Raw genomic sequence first — 11,807 nt, 5'->3', positions numbered from 1 at the left:
AAAAAAAAAAAAAAAAAAACTGTTTAGCAAGTGCATGGGCCATGTAGGATTGAGATGCTGGTCTCACTGGCTATCTTTCCGGGTTCTCTCATTCTATTTCATTGGCCCTCCACCTACAATACTGGACCTAGAAAGTTGTAAGACTGTTTTCGAAAAGAAAAGTCAGGAAATTGCTGGAATAGTTCAAGCATATTTCTTTGGTTAACTTATTTTGAAGTTTTTCTCTGTTTTGTATTCTAGCTGCCCTTATGATTTATCAAAGACAGACTCATTGTTTTGGCAAGCTCCTGGTCTGGAAGTCTGGAAGTCTCCAACAAAAACTCACAGCACTCTATCTGAATAGGAATTTTTAAACACATTCTTAGTCTTGAAATTGAAAATGTATTCTAGATACAACAGTTTGCTGGGAAATTTAAACAATGCCATTTATCATGCAACAACTTTGCTCCGGACAAAGAGCTTTTTCATCTCCTCGTTATTGTCCCTTCTACTCCATTAGCTTTTCAGAGCTTTTTTTTTTTTTTTAATTAATTAAATAAATTTCTTTTTTTTTTTTTTTTGAGACAGATTCTTACTCTGTTGCTCAGGCTGGAGTGCAGTGGCCGCAATCTCGGCTCAGTGCAATCTCGGCTCAGTGCAACCTCTGCCTCCCAGGTTCAAGTGATTCTCCTGCCTCAGCCTCCTAGGAGCAGGGACTACAGGCATGCACCACCACACTCGGCTAATTTTTGTATTTTTTAGTAGAGATGGGGTTTCACCATATTGGCCAGGCTGGTCTCAAACTCCTGGCCTCAAGTGACATGCCCACCTCAGCCTCACAAAATGCTGGGATTATAGGCATGGGCTACCGCGGCCAGCCATTTTTTTTTTTTTTTTTTAATTTGGTTCACTTCTAGGTTATATAAAGCATATTTCTTTGGTTAACTTATTTTGAAGTTTTTCTCTGTTTTGTGTTTTAGCTGCCCTTATAAATTTGTCAAAGGCAAACTCTGATAAACTTAAAAAAATTTTTTTTTTTGAGATGGAGTCTCACTCTGTCACCAGGCTGGAGTGCAGTGGCGTGATATCTCAGCTCACTGCAACCTCCACCTCCTGGGTTCAAGCGATTCTCATGCCTCAGCCTCCCAGGTAGCTGGGCTTACAGGCATGTGCCACCACACCCAGCTAATTTTTGTATTTTTAGTAGAGATGGGGTTTCACCATGTTGGCCAGGCTGGTCGTCTTGAACTCCTAGCCTCAAGATTCGCCTGCCTCGGCCTCCCAAAGTGCTGGGATTACAGGCATGAACCACAGAGTCCATCCAACTTTAAAAATTCTTAAAAGTTATATATACATTTACTTCATCTTATTAAATATTACCTTACATTGTTAAAACAGGATATACATAGCTCATCAAGAGTGTGACATAATATTTACCCAATGATTTGTTTGTTTCAAATTATTTTAAATTAGTGGCTATTATAAACAGCACTGGTGGGTATCTTTTGTTATTGTATCATTAGGATAAATTTTCAGAAGCAGAATTTTTGGGTCAAAGACTAGAGTAAAATTCGTTTTATTCCTTTTTTTTCCCCCCTTAAGACAGAGTCTTGCTCTGTTGCCCAGGCTGGAGTACAGTGGCATGATCTTGGCTCACTGCAGCCTCTGCCTCCCGGGTTCAAGCAATTCTCCTGCCTCAGCCTCCCAAGTAGCTGGGATTACAGGCACGTGCCACCACGCCTGGCTAATTTTTGTATTTTTACTAGAGACAGGGTTTCACCATGTTGGCCAGGCTGGTCTCGAACTCTTGACTTCAGGTGATCCACCCTGCCTCAGCTTCCCAAAGTGTTGGGATTACAGGCATGAGCCACCGCACCTGGCCATTAGTTTTATTTTTAACCATTGACAAATTGTCGAGAAATATGAAAGGATTTTCAGGGATTTCCAACAGGTTGCTATTTTTTCTGTTCTTAGAAATACCTGGAAATAGAAAATAATATCCAGTGGCCTCTACTTCATTTGCGTGCTGTGAAAATACCAGTGCTTATTCTCATTTACCTGGCCACGTCTGAAAGTCACAATCCTCTAGTAGTTATCAGGAGCTGGAATGTGCAGAAACTTTTATTTTTTAAACCATACAATTCTATAAGTTTGAATTATCTACAGCAAACTTTTTTTTTTTTTTTTTAAGCAGGAGAAAAAAGAAAAAAAGGTGGCCAGATAACCCAGGTTGTGAAAGTGGCAGGTTTAATTTTGTCCACAAAATGAGGTCCGTGGCTCAGGTAGTTTGGGGAGGAGGGAATCGGGATCGGTGCTGTGCTGGATTCTTGCTGTGTCCATAGCCTCTGGGTGGCCACCAGGCCCATCTGCCAGTCAGGAGGAGCTGTTGCGGGTTGCTGCTCACTGAATAATGATTACAGACATCCTGTCTGTCGGCAAAATAGTACGTTCTTAGAGGAAAGGGAATAAAATCTAGATTGAGCCCCCTTTTCCATCCAGCCTAACATATAATTGGTTTCTTTTTGTGATAATGATGACATTAAATACTAAACATGCAGCTGTTGCAAAAACCGTTGTTTGGGCTACCAGTGATACTGTAAAATATTCCACACGGCTCTCCCCAAACTTTTGGTGACAAAAGATGGGCATTTATAATTTGTTATATCCTTTAAACAAAGGAAAAGTGGCTTTCCAAAAGCTCTGGACACTGCTGCTTTAAGTATTAGGTGGCTGCAAAAGTAATTGTGGTTTTTCCCCTTCCATTCAGATGACAAAAACTGCAATCACTTTTGCACCAACCTATAAGTTTATCATTTAAGGAACAGCAATGTATAAAACCGAGAGATCTGGGGCCATGTTAAAAACTTAGTAAGTCTCATTATTCATTCGATCAATGTATAAATAGAACCAGTCTATATTTGCTCATCTGGTTAAAAGGTCAAAAGCCATAGGCAGCCTTGAAAAATGATGCAGTAGGGCCAGGTGCGGTGGCTCACGCCTGTAATCCCAGCACTTTGGGAGACCGAGGCGGGCGGATCACAAGGTCAGGAGATCGAGACCATCCTGGCTAACACGGTGAAACCCCATCTCTACTAAGAATACAAAAAACTAGCTGGGCATGGTGGCAGGCGCCTGTAGTCCCAGCTACTCGGGAGGCTGAGGCAGGAGAATCACTTGAACCTGGGAGGCAGAGGTTGCAGTGAACCAAGATCGCGCCAGTGCACTCCAGCCTGGGTGACAGAGTGAGACTCTGTCTCACTAGAAAAAAAAGAAAAGAAAAGAAAAAAGGTGATACGAGAGTGTAACTTGGTAAGATGCAAGGCTATACCTTGGTTATACCTCGTGTGAAATGAGCAAGTTTCTTAGTACACTTGTATTCTCTGCTTATGACAATGGAGACACTGCCAAAAGTGTTACTCTCCTTAATATTTTGAAATATTAAGGAAAAAGTATTGAATTAAACAGGCCTGGCATAGTGCCTCATGCCTGTAATCCCAGCACTTGGGGAGGCTCAGGTGGGAGGGTCACCTGAGCCCAGGAGTTTGAGGCTGCAGTGAGCTGTGATGGTGCCACTGCACTCCAGTCTGGGTAACAGAGGGGGACCCTGTCTTAAAAATAAAAAATTGAGCTAAACAGGAAATAGCCACACATTTAGGCCATGCTAATAATCTAAATTTAGCTAACTGAATGGATGATGGTATTTTTGTCTTTAAACCCATTAGGATTTCAAAATATTGGGCTACAGTTCAGTTTCTAAAATATTGTTTTCTTTTTTAGAAACGGTGACTCTGACCTTTTAGGCAGTATGGTGTAGTTCCATAATGATGTTGAGAATGGACTATGTTAACAATTACCAAGAAGTGGGCCATATGTGGTGGCTCACATCTGTAATCCCAGCACTTTGGGAGGCTGAGGCAGGCGGATCACTTGAGGTCAGGAGTTCGAGACCAGCCTGGACAACATGGTGAAACCTGTCTCTACTAAAAATACAAAAATTAGCTGGGCGTGGTGGCAGGTGCCTGTAATCCCAGCTACTCGGGAGGCTGAACCAGGAGAATCGCTTGAACCCAGGAGGTGGAGGTTGCAGTCAGCCGAGATCGTGCCACTGCACTCCAGCCTGGGTGACAGAGTGAGACTCTGTCTAAAAATAAGAATTACCAAGAAGTGAAATCATGTATAAGCCATACATCCTTAGGCCTATTTGGATTTATTTGAGGGAGATTCCCAAGGGTTTGTCAAGAAATTCTCAAGTTTAAATTCTGTCTTCCTGTTGGACAACAAAAGTGGTATAGATCTGATTCTAAGACATCTGTGACCCAGCCTAGGCAGCGGGGGTTATTCTGGACTTTTTAGAATATTATCTTGAGATTCTGTGGCACTGACTCATTGGAAGTAAAACAAGCCAACTCTCTGTACATCTTTCTGCCCTGTAGTAATGTTGCTGTAAGATGCAGTGTCTTTATTCTCAGAATGGGAAATTTAATTTAATTGAAAGCATAGCTTATGCTGGTTTAGAATGGAAATACTATCCCTTTGAGGTAATAGTTGCCATTTTTAGATTGACTTTTAAAAATAGATGAGAAGTCATGATGTTTATTTGCTCCACTTAGTCTTAGATATTAGGAGATAGTCTCCAAAATACCGTTAACAGTTACCCAAATAAGTGCTCGAAAATACCTTACAAGATATTTTAAAGGTATTTTTGTCATAGTGAGTAATTGATTCAACACTAGTTTTAGAGAAAGGCTCTTAAATTCCATCGTCAGCTAAACAATTTACTAAACAGAAATAGATTTTCCATAGTGAAATCTGGTTAGAACAATGGTGCATTCCTAGGCCAGAGTTTCAGAAGTGGATATTAATTCAAAACAGCTGGATGCAGGGACCGAGAAAAAGACAGCCCTGTGTTTTTGCTGCGGCTTTGGAGAATCTGATGTATAACAGTATTTTGCTGTTTTTGAAGGTTTCCCTATCCTTGTAGCCAGTGAGAGTGAGCAAGACTGTAGAAATAGATAGTCCTTTGTAATCATATGTCCAAGCTTTTGCATGGAAGAAAAACTCCCAGAGAGACAGTCCCCCTTTAACATAAAAGGCAGACCCTCTAAAATATACTTCTTTGATTTATTTTCTTCTACACAGCTTACTTTCTAGGCTGAACTGTAGACATGTCGGTCCTTATTCGGCGTCTTCCACAGTTCATGTCTAGGGCCCTTGTTATGTTTTCAGGATTACTGCATAGAAACAGGGCAAAGGGCATCATGAATCTATTAGGAGGTAATATGCTTACAGAAGGAATTATGCAGCTAAAGCTAAAATATGATTAGGGATTCTGTGAGCTACAGGAAGAGGATCACAGCCACCTCCAACCAAATGGTGCCGGGTGGGGTACGTCTGGCACCAGCTTTCATGGGTAAAATATTCTATTTGGGTGAAATATTCTAAAATATTGGTGTGAGTGGATTTATTGTCAGGAAGCTTTTATCTGCTCTTGTGGGATGTGTGTGTGTGTGTGTGTATGTATGTGCATGTAAATACATGCACACATATATATAATGATGACATTCTGATGTGATGCCTATTTGAGAACTTAAGTTATTTTAAAAACTCACTTAGATAGGATCTCCAAAATAAGTGAGGAAATTACCTCTTGACCTCTTGCTGTTCTTTACAGAAGAGATGAAGAAATCCCCACTGGATTTTTGTGAGACTTTCCGAGGAAGACTTGTGAATAAAATAGAGACTCTTTTAGAAATTTGAGGTCTAATGGGAATTTTTTTTAAACATTCATAACGAAATGATACATGATGAAACTGTCAGCGGCTGAAGAGTTACTAGGGTATTTGTGCTGGACGGGCTCGGGGAACAGATGGAATGCATGTAGGTGGGAAAGCTATTATTTAAACAGAGGAGGGCTACTGTGTATTGGAAGTGGGTGGATTTTTGAGGGTAGCTGGGTACTTAACATTTTGGGGCTAGACTAATATATTTACTAGTGAACACAGGAAGAAGCAGACGCCAAGGCATATGGTCAGGAAGGGAGTTAACAGGCCACCAACAAAGAGGAAGAATGTGGCAGCTGAAATCAACTGAGGGTAGATGAAAAGAGGAGAAAATGGCACCGAGAGATCCAAAGGCCGTAAGAAACTCAAAAAACCTCAGTAATAAGGAAATGCATTTGGAAATACTGATATTGTTACCTACATTTGGGAAGTGTTCACGTGTGAATAGGGAAGAAAATAAAGGAAGCAATTGTGAATTACGTTAGGCTTTCACCAGATGAGTATGAGTAAAATGTGTGAAGTGAAATTCAGGTTAAGCTTTCAAGTCACATAGGCAGGAAACCAATAAAGAAGATTGACGTGAAAAAAAGCCGATACTAAATGTTCCCAGCAAGCAGAAAGTGGAACAACTGCTTCAGCGTTCCTCTTTGGGTTGACATTTGAATGTTTCTGTGTGTTTCTTTTCTTCCTTTCTTCCTTTCTTTCTCTCTTTTTCTTTCTCTCTTTCTGTTTCATTCTTTTTTTTTTGAGAGGGAGTCTCACTTGTCGCCCAGGCTAGAGTGCAGTGGTGTGATCTCAGCTCACTGCAACCTCTCAGGTTCAAGCGATTCTCCTGCCTCAGCCTCCTGAGTAGCTGGGACTACAGGTGCATGCCACCACACCCAGGTAATTTTGGTACTTTTAGTAGAGACGGGGTTTCATCATGTTGGCCAGGATGGTCTCAATCTCTTGACCTCGTCATCCGCCCTCCTCAGCTTCCCAAAGTGCTGGGATTACAGGCGTGAGCCACCACGCCCGGCCTCTTTCATTCTTTCTTCCCTTTCTTTCTCGCTTTTCTTCCTTTCTGTCTGTCTTTTCCTTGTCTTTCTGATTTTCTTTCTTTCACGATTAGGTCTTAATTTTCTTGTTTTTGTTTGTTTGGTGTTTTGTTTTTGAAACAGAGTCTTGCTCTGTTACCCAGGCTGGAGTGCAGTGGCGCAGTCATAGCTCACTGCAGACTCAACCTCCTGAGGTCAAGCAATCCTCCCACTTCAGCCTTCTAAGTAGCTGAGACCACAGGCACACATCACCACACCTGACTAATTTATTTTTTATTATTATTTTTTGACACAGGGTCTCGCTCTGTTGCCCAGGCTGGAGTGCAGTGGTAGTGATCATAGCTCACTGCAGCCTCAGCCTCCCAGGCTCAAGCGATCCTCCTGCCTCAGCCTCCTGAGTAGCTGGGACTACAGGCACATACCACCATGCCCAGCTAATTTTTGTATTTTTTTGTGGAGAGAGGGGTCTCACCATGTTGCCCAAGCTGGTCTCGATTTCCTGGGCTCAAGCAATCTGCCCACCCGAGCCTCCCGTAGAGCTGGGATTACAGTATACCACACCCAGCCAGGTCTTACTTTTCTATAACATTGGTTCAGTAAAACAAAACAAAAACAAGCAAACAAACAGTTGCCCTGGTTATGTTGGAAAACAGCCCATTTCCTGTTGTGTTTTTGGCTCAATGCAGTGAGTTTGCCAGGTCACTTAAAGACCAAAAACCCTATCTTCATCTGGACCTCAAATTGTGTTAGAGATTCACGAGATTGTATTTATCAAAATAGTACCACAGTGCTATATGAATCTAAGGTGGTATTAACAACATAACCTCTTGTACTTCTGGATGACTTTAGAGTTTATAGACATTCCTGTTTGAACTTTCAAATTGATTCTGCAACTAATCAACAATTGTTGCCCCTTTTTTAGGTATGTGATTAATCAGAATATGAATTAGAGAAAAATAAAATTGCAAATTATTGATTTTTTAGGAGAAAAGCAATGCAGTAAAACATAAAATAGCACCCCTCAAAAAACATAAAAAGCATAAAGAGGGTGCCATACTTATTGCCTGTTTAGCATATATACTAAATATAAACATGGTAGAGAGCTTTAGAAAGGTCTCCTTAGGTCAGTGGTTCATATGCCTTTTTAGTTCATGAACCCTGTTGAGAATTGGGTTTAAAATTTGTAGATTGGCCGGGCGCGGTGGGTCCAAGCCTGTAATCCCAGCACTTTGGGAGGACGAGACCGGGCAGATCACCGAGTCAGGAGATTGAGACCATCCTGGCTAACACAGTACAAACCCCGTCTCCTACTCAAAAAATACAAAAAACTAAGCCGGCGCGAGGTGGCGGGCGCCCTGTAGTCCCAGCTACTCGGGAAGGCTTGAGGCAGGAGAATGGCATCAAACCCCGGGAGGCAGAGCCCTTCGCAGTGAGCCTGAATCCGCCACTGCGCACTCAGCCCCTGGGCGACAAACAGAGCGAGACTCCGTCTCAAAAAAAAAAAAAAAAAACAAAAACAACAAAATTTTTGTAGATTTACCAGCTGGCGCCGTGGTTCATGCCTATAATCCCAGCACTTTGGGAGGCTGAGGCAGGTGGATTGCTTGAGTCGAGGAGTTCAAGACCAGCCTGGGCGATGTGGTAAGACCTCATCTCTACAAAAAAATAAAAAATTAACCTAGCATGGTGGTGCATGCCTGTAGTCCCAGCTACTTGAGAGGCTGAGGTAAGAGGATCACTTGAACCCAGAAGACTGAGACTGCAGTGACCCAGGATTGTGCCACTGTACTCCAGCCTGGGTGACAGAGGGAGACCCTGTCTCAAAAAAAGAAAAAAAAATTGTGAATTTCTCATTGCCTCCCCCCAAAAAATATATATACATGTGTATATGAGCAGAGGTTCCCACAAGGGTCCTCCAGGTAATGTGAATTGCCCAGGTGCAGACAGTATAGAATGGTGTGTCAAACTAGACACTAGTATAGAATGGTGTGTCAAACTAGAAGGCACGCACCACATTAAGACAATAGGGAATGGTGGATTTTTATACAAACTAGGATGCACATTGCTTACCTGAAGTAAATTCAATTCAGAACATTAAAAAATAGCACCTGCTGAATACATTCGAGGTAAGTCTGGCCCTTAGGCATCCCAGTGTGCAGTTCTAGGCATTTATTGATTGCACCCAGGCTTTTATTTATGATGTATAAACGTGGGAGTATTCTTGTTTTTGCCCTAAGGCCCGACAGCAAGCTCAAATACGTCACCAAATGGCAGAGGACAGCAAAGCAGATTACTCATCCATTCTCCAGAAATTCAACCATGAGCAGCATGAATATTACCATACTCACATCCCCAACATCTTCCAGGTAAATCCTGAACATCTCTCAGATTTCATGTTTTATGCTTTGCTTTCCTTAGAAACATGATACTTCTGAATCATGATTGCTGGGTTTGTATTCTGAGTCTTTATATGTAATTCCAAATTTCCACTAATTTTTTTTTTTTTTTTTTTTTTTTTTGAGACAGAGGCTTGCTTTGTCACCCAGGCTGGAGTGCAATGGAGCAGTCTTGGCTCACTGCAACCTTTGCCTCCTAGATTCAAGTGACTCTCCTGCCTCAGCCTCCTGAGTAGCTGGGACTACAGGCAAACACCACTGCGCCCAGCTAATTTTTGTATTTTTAGTGGAGACGGGGTTTCGCCATGTTGGCCAGGCTGGTCTCAAAGTCCTGACCTCAGGTGATCCGCCTACTTCGGCCTCTCAAAGTGCTGAGATTACAGACCTGAGCCCCTGCGCCTGACCCTTTTTTATTTATTTATTTATTTTTTGAGACAGTCTCACTCTGTTGCCCAGGCTGGAGTGCAGTGCATAATCACGACCCACTGCAACTTTGAACTCCTGGGCTCAAGGGATCAAGGGATCCTTCAACTTCAGCCTTCTAAGTAGATGGAACTATAGGCATGCACCACCGTGCCCTGCTAATTTTTAAATTTTTGTAGAGATAGAGTCTTGCTGTGTTGCCCAGGATGGCCTCAAATTCCTGGACTCAAGCAATTCTCCAGCCTTGGCCTCCCAAAGTGCTAGGATTATCGGCATGATAAATCATTTTTTAAGGCATCTAGATCAAGCATTGACTAGCAATATGAATGAAATATAATAATCTCAAGATTAATCAGTAAACTTTGCAAATTTCCATAGTTTGCACCTGCAGCCAATTATTTGTCAGTCTTTTCTCTTTTTTCTTCTTTTGAGATGGGGTCTCACTCTGTCGCCCAGGCTGGAATGCAGTGGCACAGTCTCAGCTCACTGCAACATTCGCCTCCCGGGTTCCAGCGATTCTTCTGCCTCGGCCTCCAGAGTAGCTGGGATTACAGGCACCCGCCGCCATACCCAGCTACTTTTTTTGTATTTTTAGTAGAGACAGGGTTTCACCATGTTGGCCAGGCTGGTCGCGAACTCCTGACCTCAGGTGATCTGCCCACCTTGGCCTCCCAAAGTGCTGGGATTACAGGCATGAGCCACAACGCCTATTTGTCAGTCTTAAACTATGATTCTCTCATTAATACTCTCTTTGCTAAAGGGATGATTATGGTTATAAAAATGCCAACTTAACTATAGAAATCAAAGCAGCATTCACAGAGTTGTAGGATTTGAACAAATGACAGTTCTTTCTTTTGGATTGTTTTCTTTTGCTCATGTTAGGTTGTCAAAAATGGTATGAGAAAAGATAGACATATGTTCTCCCATTTTACAGATCTTTTGCAACTTTGAGTCCAATTGTAGAAAAAAATAATAAATATTTGCTTCTTGGTGTCTACACACACAGCAAACAAGTCCTTCTAAATTGTAGTTGGAAGGTACACCCATCTGTATTGGGTTGAGACCGTTAACTAAATACTGTGCTTTTGGTAAAAGGTAAAGTGGTAGATTAAAGATGGAGAAAATGTTCGAGGTAGATTACAAATAGTGTTAATAATAAAACTGTTGGCCAGGTGTGGTGGCTCAAGCCTGTAATTCCAGCACTTTGGAGGCCTAGGTGGGTTGATCACCTGAGGTAAGGAGTTGGAGACCAGCCTGGCCAACATGTCAAAACCCTGTCTCTACTAAAAATACAAACAATTAGCCCGGTGTGGTGGTGGGGGCCTGTAATCCCAGCTACTCAGGAGGCTGAGGCAGGAGAATGGCATGAACACAGGAGGCAGAGGTTGCAGTGAGCCAAGATCGTGCCACTGCACTCCAGCCTGGGCGACGAGCAAAACTCCGTCTCAAAAAAACAAAAAGAAAAACAAACAAAAAAAAAACTATTGAGTTTGGCATTCTTACTAAAATTAGAATGGAATTGTGCAAAGCATATATTTGGGCAGCCTAACATGTCTAGCAATTTGTAAAATAAGTGCACAGCTGGGTAATATGGAGGCTCCGTATACTTACGGCCGCTCTAACTCTAACCCATTTTTTCCTTAGAGAACTTGTTAGAGGTAACAATGCTGCCGAAAAACAGCTTCATTTAATAATAATGGACCAAACTTATTTTATACAAAATCTAATGTTGCAGAAAATCCAAGAGATGGAGGAAAGGAGGATTGTGAGAATTGGAGAGTCCATGAAGACATATGCAGAGGTTGATCGGCAGGTGATCCCAATCATTGGGAAGTGCCTGGATGGAATAGTAAAAGCAGCCGAATCAATTGATCAGAAAAATGTAAGTATTGCCATTTGGGCTTCATTGATAATTATTTGCAGATCCATTATTTCTCGCCGCCCCCTTTCCATATGACCTCATGTCATCATCTCATGGTGGGTAGTTGCTTTCAGTGGTCACATGGGCTCTGTGTCTTGGATTTAGCTGCATAATTCCTTTTTTTGGAAAACACATTTAAGTGGTAAATTGTGCGAGACATGACAGAATTGAATTGAAGTATTTCCTGGAAAAAGGTAAAGGCTTTGTTTCCTCTAAGACAGAGTTTCTTTCTCTTTGTCTTTTTTTTATTCTTTTTTTTTTTTTTTTTTTT

General features: G+C 41.9%; 1 protein-coding gene across 1 annotated transcript in view; it reads left to right on the top strand.

The window, feature by feature from the left end:
* The window catches only part of FNBP1 (formin binding protein 1), a 170,736-nt gene that overhangs the window by 126,102 nt on the left and 32,827 nt on the right, over positions 1–11,807 (top strand). Inside the window, 2 exon segments of the mRNA XM_017848183.1 lie at positions 9,034–9,162; positions 11,351–11,497. Coding sequence (XP_017703672.1) covers positions 9,034–9,162; positions 11,351–11,497 — 276 coding nt within the window.

This window comes from Rhinopithecus bieti, unplaced genomic scaffold (genome assembly GCF_001698545.2).
Source record: "Rhinopithecus bieti isolate Rb0 unplaced genomic scaffold, ASM169854v2 scaffold_29388, whole genome shotgun sequence".
Lineage (NCBI taxonomy): Eukaryota > Metazoa > Chordata > Mammalia > Primates > Cercopithecidae > Rhinopithecus > Rhinopithecus bieti.
This window is presented reverse-complemented; position numbering and strand designations above follow the sequence as displayed.